Here is a 14,947-nt window from a genome sequence, read left to right as displayed (position 1 = left end):
TATTATATGCCATGATTGATACTCAAATGGTCAAACAATATGCTGTCTTGATTTTTGCTAGTACAATTTGAATTATATGATTTGAAGTAGTATTTGCTGAATTTGTGGTATAAAATCCCAACAATTAGATACAATCATTCAAAAATGCGAACTTAATTACTGCACGCATTATCAAAAGGCTGTGGTGATAGCAGAGGAAAAACTTTCCTTCTGGTTTCCAGTTAACTGTTTTTGATCTTAAAGCCCAATTGAAGTTTCACCATGGTTACATCAAAAGTGGAAGGAAGTCAAGTTGATTCCTATTGTACATGAAGACCAAGGCAATTCAGACTATGCAAACAATCTAGCTGGCTCAAAGGTCATCTTCAACAAAAAAAAACTCTACTGGAGGTTTTCAACAGGTCAAGCAGCATCTGTTTAAGGGTGTGGGTGGGGGGGGGGCGGCGGGAGAATCAATTGACATTATCAGGTTGACAATCTCTTTCTCTACAGATGCTCAGAGATCCACAGAATGGCTCCAACAGCTTCTTGCTGTATATTCCTGCATCTTCCATCTCTCATGTCTCTAGATAGATTCCACTCTTCCTTGGACACAGTAAATACCTGATCAATATCACCCAAGCGGCTGTGAATGTCTCGAGATAGTTCTTGGAGTAAGCTCACTGGACTCTTACACAGAACATGCAGACTGAACATCATGCTCATCAATCCTTTACAGAATTGTACATCTTCTGCAGATCCAACAAAACATTTTGTTATACCAAATGTCCCATTACAAAAATGCTAATTCCCTTGACACATTTGAAGACTATGGACAAAACTGATCACAACAGCATTCTGTTTCATTTAAGAATTCACTTTAAGATTTTGCTTGACCCCCATGCGTAACATGTTTAAGTCTGACATGCACCACCTCCTTACAGAAAATATAATCTTCTAGTAATATTTTATAATGTTATTCATTAATTGCATTTATCTATAACTTTAGAAAAAAATCTTAATAAATCTAATATTACTGATTCACATGTAATAAAAGATACACTTCAGGCAGTTTATTCACTACCACCTCCCCCAGCCTCATCAATAATGATGTTTTCCCATCTTAGTTGAAAATTTAACCTGTGTTCACCTTCACAAATGGCAACAGACTGACAATTTATTTCTATCATTTTCTATCTTATCTGCAAATATTACTCTTCTCAGATTAATGTTTTAAGTATTCTTACCTAAATTACTTTCTTTGCAAATCTTTATTGTCCACATTAACATTTGAGCAAACTATCAAAAAAAAAGGCAGTTCGCGTCATTCAGTTGATAATCAATGCTTTTCACTTTTCAATTAACAAATTAAGAAATAGATATCCTGGATTGCAATAAATAAACTTGCAGACGTTTTATTAAAAATACAAGACCTTTTATACCCTTTTCAGCTCCAATATAATAAAACTAATGGGCTGCCAAAGGAAAGTAGCATTGCCATAGTAACATATTTAATGCACAGAAAGAGATATTAATCTGCACTGTTATTCTAAGAATACCTCTTTCGTGACTACTTTTCTGAAACTGTTCACTGTCATTGTGGTTACTATGTTTCTTAAGTACCTTATTGTTTTTCCAAGTTATTTTCTTCCCTGCATATTATCCATTAAAAGAAAACCTGGAAGCAGAGTAGTTCTTTTTGTTTCTAACAAAACATCACGGCAATTATCCATAGGGAAAATTTGAATGGGACCGATCTCACCTCAACCATATTCAGTCTCATACTGCATTAGAGAAACAGATGTCAAACTTGTTAAAGTGACCAGTTGGCAGTAGGGGAATTATCATAGTTATACAGTCAGAAATTTCAAAACAAAGATGAGAATAAATTACTTTATTGGATAGTTCTAAATCTTTGGAATTCACTATCACCACGTCTCTGGAAGGTTAGGAAATTCTGAAAGCTAATTGAATGTTGACCATTATAGGATATAAAACTGGGAACATTTCCATGCAACATTACAGGTTGCTGATGATTCAACGTGTGGAGTATCACATACATTCAAGGCCTGGTGGCCAAAGCTCTAAGTTTGCAAGGCCTCTGGGTAAGTGTCAGGCCTATGTCCATGAATCCAATGCAGGCCGGAAGCCCAGCCTGTTCTGGGGTCAGAGGAATGGGTGAGTGGGTGGATGGGAGAAAGGATAGGGACTTGTTTTGTTGCAGTTACTCTGCTGAACATTGTGGACATGCTACGTTGGTGCCCAGAATGTTTGGCAACGCTTGCCGACTGCCCCCAGCACACTTGGGCTGTGTTGGTTGTTAACAGAAACAGCTCATTTAACTGTACGTTTCAAAGTACGTGTGACAAATAAATGAATGTTGATCAGTTTTGGTCTACAAATCGATGGCACTGTTTGCACTGGAGACCATTTACAGAGGAATTATTAGGTTGATTCCTGAGTTGAAGGGGTTGACATTTGAAGAACAATGCAAATTGGGCCTTCCCTTTAGTAAAACACCAACAATACAGCAACTGATTGTTCAGAAGTCCTGATGGCCTGGCATCTGCCTCATTTATTAGTCAGGAATAGGAGCTGGGGGCGGGGGGGGGGGGGCGGGGGAGTGGTGGGCAGGGTCCAGGTGAGTAAAGAGTTAAGTTTGATTTCACCTTGTCATATGCTAAAACGTGTGACACAAAATGAAAATTTGTAAGACAAGGTGTTAGTCTGGAATGTTGGAATCATTACCCCTCCATGCAAATAAATAAATTCTTTTACACCCTTTTTGTTTACATGTCATATAGTTAAAATATATAACATTTCCAGGGAGCACAGCAAGTTTAAAGAGAGTGGGGAATAAACAAGTACTTTGGACTCTGACTCAAGATCCTGGCTTCAGCAGCTAATCTATTTATTCACAGTGCAGACCTTGGCCTGCCTCAGACTGTAATGAATTTTTCTCCCCATAAAGTTCATGGGAAGCAATCGACAGCAATGTTTTATAAACCTAAGAGCACTAATCTATAGCCCAAAGACTAGATAATGCTGGGAAACATGTTCTTGTTTTCTTGCTCCTTCTCATAGATTATTACTCACACTCAAAACTGTGGTTCTCTTGAACTTCCTGAAAAAAGTACTTTTGTTACAGCCCATTAAGAGATTGAGCCAAGGTCTGGACTATAAATGAATAGTTTTGCTGCTGGAGCGAGGAACTGAAATACTTGTTTATATGCCACACTCTTAAAACTGACTGTGCTCAATGGAAAATTTATTGTATTTATTGTGTGACAAGTTTTAAAAGAAGTGAAAAGAACTGTGTTTTCTGCATGGAGGGTTAATTAGGAATCTCCACTGAAAGGCAGATTTGTTACTGTCTTTTACTAAACCTAGTTCTATCACCACAGGCAAACACAAATACATATTATGAACAGTGTAGCACCAATTGCTTTACTAAGTTATCAAGCCCTTTAACACTAATCTTAGAGATTTCATATAATCATTTTATTTGCAACCCTGAGTCTCGCATACTTGTTGTACAGTTTCAAGGAGTCTGATTTTCATTCTGTGCACCATTACATCAAATTTCCATTGTTTGTAACTTCCAGAAAACTAAACAGATAGTGAATCTGTGGAATTCATTGCCATGGACGGCTGTAGAGGCCAAGTCCTTGGGTATATTTAAAGTAAAGGTTGATAGCTTCTTGATTCACAAGGATGTTGAAGGGTACAGGGAGAAGGCAGGAGAATGGGATGGAGAGGGATAATAAATCAGCCATGATGGAATGGCAGAAAAGACTTGACAGACTGAATGGCCTAATTCTGCGTCTCTGTCTTATGATCTTAAGGTGGCCTTGTGATTATTTGTCTCTGGCACCAAGGTTCAAATCCAAACTAGAAGATGAAACTCCTCTGTGATGTGGCTTATTGCAGTCCAGTTTTTCAGCAGGATGTGGCTACAGGACTCAATGGTCTTGATTACAATTGCCCTTACAGAGCAAAATTAATCAATTATTAAAATGGACTCCTGCAGAAGCCAGAAAATCTTTGCACATATATGTACAGAGTTACCTCTTATCTCAAGTCTATTACAAAAGGTTAGATTAAATAATGGAAATAGCTTCTTCTGTTTGTACTATCCGACACGTTAGTGCTGAAGAAGTGCTACGAGAACAATTCACTCCCTATTTCTAACATTCATCTCCTTGATCACAAAACAATAGGGAAAATAGAAGTGTGCTTTTGTTTCGATGATCTAACTCACTGGTGAGGAACTAGAAACAGCTGTCATACTTAATGTTTACATACTTGTTCAGATGTCGGTTCTAATAGCCGGGAGAGTGTTGACAATATGCTCACTAAAAGCTGTGCTTCCTTGCTGTTAAAATCCTCTTCATTTCCACTCAGTTGTGTCACAAGAGATCTCTGACAGCAAATGGAACAGAACAAAAATCTTTTTTATTTTCCATTTGCTGATCGCATTAAAGGGTAATCACACATTCACAATTTGAACCATAAATATGATCTATTTACTACATACTGTTGCAGGGGTACAATTATGCTATAGGAAGATAAACAGCCTTAATTTGAAAGCAGCACTACTTACTTGGAACTGTCTGATGTGGAAAGCTGCTTTCTCGGTAATATTGATGCCCTCCTGCTCTTCTTCTCCATCACTCATCACATCTAAATATAAAATTCACAAAACAGTTTGCTCTCCATTTTCTCCTTTCCAAAAAGATTAATGTTTATAAAACATAGCTGATACATTCTCTCATTAATTAATCTTCAAGAAGCCAATGGGAATATTTGGAATTTCCAAAAGACTTACAACTTTGGTCAGGTGCATATTTCTCTTAATATTGGTCCTTCAGACATTTTCTTACTGGATACTGGAAAGCAGGTGTGGAATTATCCCATCAGAGTAACCAAAGGTGGATTGCAGAGAATAAACACAAAAGAGATTCTGCAGTTGCTAGAAATCCAGAGCAACATACAAAAAATACTGGAAGAGCTCAGCAAGTCGGGCAGGATCCATGGAGGGAAATAAACAGGCACCATTTTGAGCTGACACCCTTAATCAGGACTGGAAAGGAAGAGGGAGGTAGCCAGAGTAAGAAGGTGGGGATTGAGGTAGGAGTGCAAGCTGGAAGATGATAGCTGAAGCCAGATAAGGGGGAAGGTATGAAGAAAGAAGCTGCAGAGCTAGTTTCATTCATACTGACCCAATAATTGTTCTCAAATATACATCAAATTATTTCACTATTTTATTGAAAGGGAAACATAGTTAAACTTAGATCTAGTTGCAGTTTGAGCACTGCCGTAACTTTTTCTTTTTCTATCTTGTTTAGTTCTTGCCCAATCTCACAAAATTTCTTAATCTTCAATTCACAGCTCATAACACCAAGTAAGCATTTTAAAAATTGAAGTAGGGGTAATTAATGTTCACAGGTTCTCAAAAGAAAGGTTTATTTTTATATTGCTTGTCAGTTAGTAATCTGGGTGGAAATGGCATATGAAAGAAAGATAAAGTTAATAAGTCAAATATTTCACCACCCTAAAATACTAGGCAACAATGAAATATTAACACAAGTGATTCTACAGATGCTGAAAATTCAGAGTAAAATGCACAAAATGCTAGATGATCAAGCAGCTTCTATGAAAATGAATAAACAGTTGTCGTTTAGGATGGAGACGCTTCATTAGGACTGGAAAAGAAAAGGGAAAATGCCAGAATAAAAAGATGGGGTGGAGGGGAGGGAGGATAGCTAGAAGGTGATAGGTGATGCCAGGTTAGTGGGAAAGGTAAAGGGGTGGGGAAGAAGGAATCTTAAGACAGGAAAGGAGAGTTGACCATGGAAGAAAGGGAAGGAGGAGAGGCAGCAGATGAACATTATAGGCAGGTGGGGAGAAGAGGTAAGAGTGGGGAATTGAAGAAGAGGGAAATAGAAGAAAAAATTACCAGAAGGAGAAATCAATGTTCATGCCATCAAGTTGGAGGCTACCTAGATGGTATATCAGGTGTTTTTTCTCTATCAGGAGAGTGGCCTCATCTTGGGAGAAGGTGGCGGCCATGGACTGAAATGTTGGAATGGGAATGGGGATAGTTATTAAAATGATTGGCCACTGGGAAACTTCATTTTTAGTGGATGGAGCCGAGGTGCTCAACAATGCAATCTTTCTTATCAATGTAAATGAGGCCATATTGAGAGCACCAGATACAACAGATGATCCCAAAGATTCACAGGTGAAGTGTGGTCTCACCTGGAAGGACTGTTTGGTGCCCTGAATGGAGGTGAGTGAGGAGGTGAATGGGCAGACGTAGCATTTCTCTTGCTTAAAGGGATATACGCCAGAAGGGAGATTAGTGGGAAGGAACGAATGGAACATTATTTTCATAAAGAACAGCTCACAGGGAACTCCAAGTCAACAGCAAGCAGTCAAATGAAAACTAGAAAACTAAATGAATCTCATCGAACAACTTCAGACATAATCAAATTTGCTAACACAAAGCAAATATACAGAGCAGCTACATATTACAGCTTTGACCCGTCTTCAAATTTAAGTCACCATTCTTTTACTTGGAAAGGAAAATGGGAACCAAATGCAGCAATGGGACAACGCATAAAAATATGGCTGCGTCTACGTGATGGATGAATAGCAGTAACCACAGAGTCACTCATATACAGATACGATATACATAACGCTAACAGAAGGAAAGAGAAAGTAAAGAAATAATACATCAAAGTCTCAGTCGATTTGGGGTTTGAGCCCATAATCTTTCAAAAACACAAAAAGAACATTTTTGAAATGAACCAATGTAAACTATTAGGTAGGTGCTCATTAACTTAATTTACATGGTTATCACACTCTTTAGTATTAATAAGTCACTTAAATTAGTATCTGTATTCTAGGGGACTACAACATTAAAACTTTCAACATCTGACTGGTTTTCTTTATTTACCTGCTGATCCAGTCTGGCGATCACATTGCCTTGAAATCTATAATCAAATAGGGACCCAATTCTGTTTACAAACTGTGAAGGTTTGTTGCAAGCAATAAAAATTATGGGCATGTCTACTGACCTATTGCAATGAAGAACTGTTGAATTTTGTTTTGATATCTGTGTTGCACTGTGCTAAATATGCGCAGTAATCCATCCAAACATAGCAATGAAATAGTTCTTCCTCTCTCTTTCTTTCCAGATTCTTCCACTGCTGATGGAATTGAAGTATACCTCCAAAGCAGAACACTGATGTACAACAAATAAATAAATGCTGGTAATCGTACAGGTTGCACCTTTTCTCAACAATAGAATTCCAATATTTGCAACTACCATTACAACCAGAAGTGAAAGATAATTATACAAGTGTGCTTTGGAAATTCAATATTATTGAATTCTGTGGACATGCAAAAGATGTTGCTTTACCGAGTAATGTCACAAAGGTATTTGAATGTCTTCTCAGGATTTTGTCCATCTGGTCCATCTGCCTGTCCCGTCTCTTCAAGTTGCTGTACTTTCTGTAAAGCTATGCTTACGGCGTAACGCATGAACTCATTACTAGAGCGCAAAATAGACAAACTCTCCTCGTGGCTCTGTGCATTATCTCTGAAAAAAAAGAGAAGGAAACATCCGTTTAGAAATTTATTTAAAAAAAAATGTTTGGTAACATGCAGTCAACTTTATTGCTGGGAGTCCTAAATTATTTAGGTAGGTTAATGGTTTCAAGGGATATATTAAGAAGGAAGATTAATGAAGGTGATGTTAAGATCTGGCCTAAGCTAAAGAGCTCACACTTGTCCAAATGTTACTGATCCTGGTCAAAGATCAGGAAATACTGAACACAACAGGAGATTTTTGGGAAATTAAGAGCACTTCATGCCTGATGGACAAGTAAAAAGCGTCATTCTTCAGCATTACTTTTATAGACGTGAAAGTTTGATGTCAAATTGTTCCCACTATGTGGAAACGGGTGCTCTCAATACAGAAAAGAAGTTGGAATTCTAGAATTAAGCTTGGTACTTTTATGATCATGGAGAGAAAAGGTTAAGCTGCTTCCTCATTACTAGCCATAAAATGTTCAAGACTACGCACACTATGTCAACCAAGCACAAGATCAGATTGGGATGGCCTCTAACAAGCAGCAATCTGTCACCATTTTTCATCTACCACAAATTATAAATTATCTTTGAAAGTAATGAAAGGAGGCCAGTCCTCATCAGGGTATCAGAGGTGGGGAGGGTCAGCAACTTTAAATTCCTTGGTGTTTGCCAGTTCAAAGTCACTTGGGTGTAATTAGCAGTCTGGGTTCATTGGGCTGGAAAGGCCTGTCACCATGTTGTACCTCAAAATAAAATAAATAAATAAATTTGTATTACGGGTCTACACTCAGTGCCCAGATGTGTACAAGAAGAGCTGTGCTTGACAGGACTACGTAGCAAATGCTTGCCAGTCAATTTAAGAGGTGCAAATCTTTTACAATTCAGATGAAGGCCTTCTGATGTCTTAGAAGCCATTTTACCATAAGTTAAGACAACTAACTTTAACTTATGGATCAGTATTGCATTCAAAAAAATAAACAAACCCTTCAAGAGATAAATGGAAAGTAATTGAGGGGAAAATTATAGCTCATGATTTTAAAAATAAATGTTTCATTGAGCACTCACAGGGAACTATATTTGCATTCAGAAATTTGTTGGGGAGAAACAAATGTTCTGCTAATTGTCATAACAAAGTGTTATCATTCAACTAGAAAAAGTTAATGTACAAGAGAGCTAAGAACCAGGGAATGGCATTTTCAAATCAAGTTCATCTTAAAATCACTATTAGCACAGTTACCAAAAAAAGTACAGAGCAAATTACAGTAAAATGTATTATTCACATAATGAACAGTAACAAAGAAAATGACAGATTAATACTTCAGATGGAATCCTTCACTACAATGTTTCCCAGTTGCCTTCCCAATTTTATTCATATGTATTTCAGTTAACATTCACAGTTCTCAATTATGCACTAATATACAATTGCCTTAGACAGAAATCCCCAAGTCACTGATGCAGTTCTTCAAAGCATACAAGTTTATGTTTCTAAACCCAATACTGCCAGCTCTTGATATTTGGGTTTCACAAAGCATGTCATTTCCAGAGCAAAGTTACTGCATTTAGCTCATAACACACTTACTTTAGTGTGTAAGCAGAGAGATGAACTATTGATTTTATACAGAGATAAGAAGAGATAAAAACTATTTGCTAAAGAAGTGAGGCTTTCATATTATCATTCTAAGACCTCATTATTAGGCCACTTGGCCCATCAAGTCTGCCCTGCCATTCCATCATGGCTGATTCATTATCCCTCGCAACCCATTCTCCTGTCTTTTTCCCATAATCTTTGAATGCCCTTACAATTCAGTCTCTGCTTTGTATATTTGACTTGGCTTCCACAGCCATCTGTGGCAATGAATTCCACAGATTTACCACCCTCTGACTAAAGAAATTCTTCATTTCTTTTCTAAAGGGACATCCTGTATTCCTAATACATAGAAATGTTCAAAAACCAACAAAAACATTGTGTTCATAACCTAATCCTCATAAATCATGCAGCATGCATTCTATTTTGAAGACAATGCTGTTAAATTGTGTAACGTTAATTTTCAAACATCAGTATATGTTTTTGATTGGCTTCAGAATAAATATAAAGGTTACAACACAGCATAATGTGCATATTTTCATAGCTTGGAAAACTCTCATTTGTGTACAAGTATTTTCTAGCACATGCAGGAATTCCCTTCTGTAGGTCTGTAGGGTTATTGCACGGGCCTATACTACCTGAAAAGTGCTGTCAGCAAGCTAGAGACGAAACTGAAGGTTAGAAGACTCCTAATTGCTTTATTGGATGAGAGAGATTTGCCTTTTCCAGATTTCTCTTTCAAAAGTTCGGAAAGTTTGTGGTAACTGTTGAAGAGACTTATAACATCTTCAAATCGATTTGCACTACAACAAGAAGATAAACAATTTTAGTTTCTTACCATCAAGATAATAGGCTTCAAAAACACAAAGTGTATTTCATTAGATCCAGACACAATTAAATAGATTACCAAGCAAAGCAAATTCAGTGGTGTGTCAAGCCACCATAATGCAGTTTGCCAACAGCTCTTTTGGTTAGAGCTATGTCCTCCAGTCAGTATTACCCGAACTCAAAGCTTCAGGCACCAATGATGCACCATACTTATTTTCCACAGCATACTGCATCACTGCAGAGTTCAGAAAGGGAAGTTAAAAGAAAATCCAAGAGCAAGACTGAGGTAGTTCAGGAGGGGTGTAGGTGAGCACGGGGGTTGGGGAGAGAAGAGACGGGTAGTCAGGTCAATGGAATGGGTGCCTAGTTGTAAATTGGAATCATGGATCATAATGTGAGGCAGGATGGGAGGTGGGAGAAGAGCAGAGTGGCAGTGATAGAGGCTGATAATTGGGTGGGATACGATGATGGATCTCAAGAGAATAATGGTGTTCAAGGGACCAGAAAAAGGTATGGAGTTATGGTTACACAAGGAAGGAAAGTAATAAATACAGGATGCTGTGACGTCGGCTTCAAGGGAGTAAGTTAAAAATAAACATTGCTATAGAAACATTAATGCTATTAAAGCCCTATTGCGTTCTGAGGATGCAAAACAACAGATGTCCTCAGAACCACATGGGTCAAATAATAATACTGCAGTGCTCCAAATAAGGGTTTTACAAGAAAACATTAGTCTCCTTGTATGCAACTAACGTGGAAAATAGATCACCAGTTCAAGTGCTCTTCACAGCAGAAATACCTAGTTCAGTTTCTGGAGTCATATAAGTTTGGTCCAAAAACTATGATTAAATTACAGAAAACTTATTTGTATAGAATTGAGCAACCAGAATTTCTATACTATCATGCAACTGTAATCATGCTTTTTAATTTTACTTGAAATTATAAAGATATCTGAAATAATTGCTTAAAGCTCCAGCTAAAAGGCGATTACAAACTGAATCATAATTATCTAACACTACAGCACACAAGACAGCCCTTCAGCCTATGAAGTCGTGCCAACATTTCAGTCAATTGAGATTAATCTAACCCATCTCCACCAAATAGCCTTCCATTTTTCTTTCATCCATGTACCCTACTAAGGGTCTCTTAAATGTCCCTTAGATGAAATGCACTTATCGTTGGCCGAACAAAAAGAAACTACCTCCAACATCCCTTCTATACTTTCCACCAATTACCTTAACCTTTTATTTCCTTTACGTCTCCAAATGCAAAACATCATTAGTGGTATAGTTGCAACATTACCATACACTCGTGCTACCTACATTGTTGCTTTGATGTTATCATTGCTGAGTATGATTATATTTTATTCATAGTAGGGTCATGTTATTGAACTAAATGGAATGGTAGATGCTAGGAGTACAAGATCTGGTTGACTTTCAATATCTTAGAATGAAGATTTGTTCATCAGATATAATGATAACAATAGTTAAGAAAGACTAACACATCATTGTACAATATTCCTGCTCTAATTGTTTGCTGTCACAACACAGAAGGTAATTGCACTGAGCTCTTGGAAGTAACAATCTAAGCAAATATAAATCAAAGCATATTTAAAAGAATAGATTACTGAAAGCAACACAAAAAGTGGCACACACAAAATGATAGCGCTTTGCTGGATTAAAGAAACATCAGATGATGTATTTAGGAACACTTATAATTTACAACAAAATGTCAACTCAAAACAAAAAAAAAACAAGCATTTTTATGGTTTAAAGGCTATTTAAACTGTTGAGAGCTTACAAGTATAAAACAGTGCAAGTACATACATATCTTCCAACATCAGGTTAAATATTTTCAAATATAAGCACATGTTAAAAGTTTTAAAAAATCACCTATTTACAATTTGCAAAACAAAAATTAGGAACAGGAAAAACTCTCACATTCAAAGCCTTTCCCATTGACATAATAGATCTCATGTTGCTTCAGAATGTGTCTGTTCAAGTTCCTTTGCAGGACCTGATAACATAACCTGGGCTAATGGTTTCAAAGTGCTACACAGCGACTGCCGCATGCAATGTCTAGCAATCTTAAAACAAGTTGTGTCTCTGTCTGGCCTACTAATTCAGCTGAATTTAAAAGATAGATGACTTCAGTGGCATACCTGTAGTTGCCGGTCATAAAGTTGTACTCCATCAGAACTTCAAAGACTCCCATTACAAGAACAGCATAGATATTATTTTTAATTCCTACATTGGACGTTAATGAAAAATCTGCTGATTTGTCCTAAAAGGAGGGTTGAAAAAGAAGGCATGAGAAAATTTTGAACAATAAATAAAATTCTTATATGGAATTGGAAGCAATAGCTATAGTGGTTCAATCAAATAGTGGAAACTAATTAGGAAAGTCAAAACACTGCACTTATGAAGCGTGAATTCTCTGACTAGGTGTAGTCATCATGATTACCCAACGATATACAGACCAGATTTAAATGCCAAGGTACACATATCCAAGTTTATAGATGATAATGAATTGGGCAGCAAAAACTGTAAATGGAGAAAATAATTAAATAACTGGCAGCAGCAGTTCAAATGTGAATCCAATCCACGATTCCTGTAAGAATGGTGGAGTGAAACCAATAAGAAGCAAAAAGGTAGAACATGAATAAAAGGTTTAGGAGTCCATGCACGGCAAAGCAGGCTTAAAAGAGAAAGTACAATGAAAAATATTAATGGGCAAATGAACGTCATTGAAATATGTGACAAATTTATAACCATGTGTCACTGTTGTAATTAAATAGAATGCTAATAAGTGGATTTTAATAATATGCATTTAGTTTAGGACACCTCAACTTACACAAGCTACAGTTTTGAAAAAGGCCAGTGATCGTTTATCGAGATGATGTTAGGAATAAAAAGATGGTGTCAACCTGGGTTCCACTCAGCCACACTGAAGAGACCAAGCTGTGTTGTGATCAAAATATTTAAATTAATAAACAGAATTGACAGAACAATTTGGTGATGATTCATTTTCAGTAATGCAATTCAAAGTAGCTTTAAAATCTGAACTGTGCCGTATGCAGACAACAGGACAGCAACTCAGAAGGTTGCAAAATGCTTTGCCATGGTAAAGAAGGTGAAATAATAGCTATTCATAAAACAGACAGCATCCACAAATTTGGAAGCTGAAATGGTTGTAACCTTCACTACTATAATCAACTTGAAATTGCTTAAACTGACTTGAATTTTACCTATATACATGTTGGGTTGTTTTTTTTTAAATAAGGTGAGATATAGAAAGGTGTTGGCATTGGACAGACCTGGAAGTCTTTATACACAGTGTAGATTAATTTATGGGTTCAGCAAGTAATTTGGAAAGCAAATGTTAAGTGGCATGTACTGCAAAACAGCTTGAGCACGACAGCAGACACCTTGCTGTGCTTATACAAGGTCCTGCTGTGAACAGGTCTGTCTTACTCGCAAAGGATACCCTCCACTTGCAGCAAAGGGAGTGCAATGAAAGTTTCCGAAATGATTCCTGGGATGACACATTTGTTGCTTTACTGGACAGACAAGGCCTGGGGTTCAGAAGAACAAGGGATGACCTCAGTAAATTGTACAAAATTCTTCAGAGATTTGGCAAATGACATGCAAACTTAATGTTTCTGTTGGCTGGAGTACCGCACAGATGCAGTAGAAGCATTCCCACGCAAGTCAGGTGAAGTGCTTTAAAAACCCAGCCTCCATAAAAGAGGGATACTGTCTGACTCACGAGTGGTAAGGCTTTGGCTCAATAGGGCTCCAGCAAGAACAGGTGGAGCAAGGCAAGTTGGCAAGTTCATTCCTTATTTATTATTTAACTCGAGAATAGACAGTATGCCTACAGGGCCAATGTTCTGTTCAGGTGTCCGATCTGGGATTTCCAGGAGACTACCAGCCTCCCCAGTGGTCACAGCTGCACCAGCTGCATCAAAATGCAGCTCGATGACCTTCGGCTTGTTTAGGAAAATAAAGAGGTGACAAGCAAGAGCTACAGGGAGGTAGTCACCCCCAAAATACAGGAGACTTAAATGGGTAACTGTCAGGAGAGGGAAAGGAGAATGTCAGATAGTGGAGAGCACCTCTGTGGCGGTCCCCTTGGACAATAAGTAGTCCATTTTGAGTACTGTTGGTTGGAGGGAGGAACCTAGCTAGGGGAAGCAACAGTGTCTGTGCCTCTGGCACTGAGTCTGGCCCTGTGGCTCAGAAGGGTAGGGAACTAAAGAGTAAAAGGGAGGTGAGAGTTGATATTGTACCGTGAGAAAATGATGCTGGAGATGTAGTAATGGGGGAGACAAAGAAATGGCAGATGAACTTAATAAGTTCACTGTGGAAGACACTAACAGTGTGCCAGGGGTCCACAAGTGTCAGGGAGCAGTAGTGAGTGCCATTGCTATTACAAAGAAAAAAAATGCTAGGCAAACTCAAAGGTCTTAAGGTGGATAAGTCTCCTGCGCCAGATGGACTACAACCAGAGTTCAGAGAGGTGACTGAAGATATAGCAGATGCACTGGCTATAATCTTTCAAGAATCACTTGATTCTGGAGGACTGAAAATTTGCAAATGTCACTCCACTCTTTAAGAAGGGAGGAAGGCAAAAAAGGGAATTATAGGCCAGTTAGCCTAACTTCAGCAGTTGGGAAAGTGTTGGGAGTCTATTATTAAGGATGAAGTTTCAGGGTACTTGGAGACTAAAGATACATTAAGTCAAAGTCAACATGGTTTCTGTGAAGGGAAATCTTAACTGACAAACCTGTACTTTGAGGAAGTAACAAGCAGGGTGGATTTTCAGAAGGCGTTTAATAAGGTGCCATACATGAAGCTGCTTAACAAGATAAAATGGCTGAGAGGCAGGAGACATGAGTGGAAATAAAGGGGGCCTTTTCTGGTTGGCTGCCCAAACACTGAGTGGAAATAACGG

At 37.9% G+C, this 14,947-nt stretch overlaps 1 protein-coding gene across 4 annotated transcripts in view; it reads right to left on the bottom strand.

Annotated features, from left to right (window-relative positions):
- The window catches only part of fanci (FA complementation group I), an 87,616-nt gene that overhangs the window by 19,761 nt on the left and 52,908 nt on the right, over positions 1-14,947 (bottom strand). For all 4 annotated transcript variants that reach the window (XM_059952884.1, XM_059952883.1, XM_059952885.1 and 1 more), the window contains exons 22-29: positions 12,153-12,274; positions 9,802-9,966; positions 7,406-7,585; positions 7,062-7,228; positions 4,583-4,662; positions 4,285-4,401; positions 1,227-1,278; positions 604-731 (exon numbers count right to left, since the gene is read on the bottom strand). In XM_059952884.1, the coding sequence (XP_059808867.1) occupies positions 604-731; positions 1,227-1,278; positions 4,285-4,401; positions 4,583-4,662; positions 7,062-7,228; positions 7,406-7,585; positions 9,802-9,966; positions 12,153-12,274 (1,011 nt within the window). The remainder of the gene's footprint in view (positions 1-603; positions 732-1,226; positions 1,279-4,284; positions 4,402-4,582; positions 4,663-7,061; positions 7,229-7,405; positions 7,586-9,801; positions 9,967-12,152; positions 12,275-14,947) is intronic.

This window comes from Hypanus sabinus, chromosome 28 (assembly GCF_030144855.1).
Source record: "Hypanus sabinus isolate sHypSab1 chromosome 28, sHypSab1.hap1, whole genome shotgun sequence".
Classification (NCBI taxonomy): domain Eukaryota; kingdom Metazoa; phylum Chordata; class Chondrichthyes; order Myliobatiformes; family Dasyatidae; genus Hypanus; species Hypanus sabinus.
Note: the sequence above shows the minus strand (reverse complement) of the source record. Positions and strands in the feature narration are given on the sequence as shown.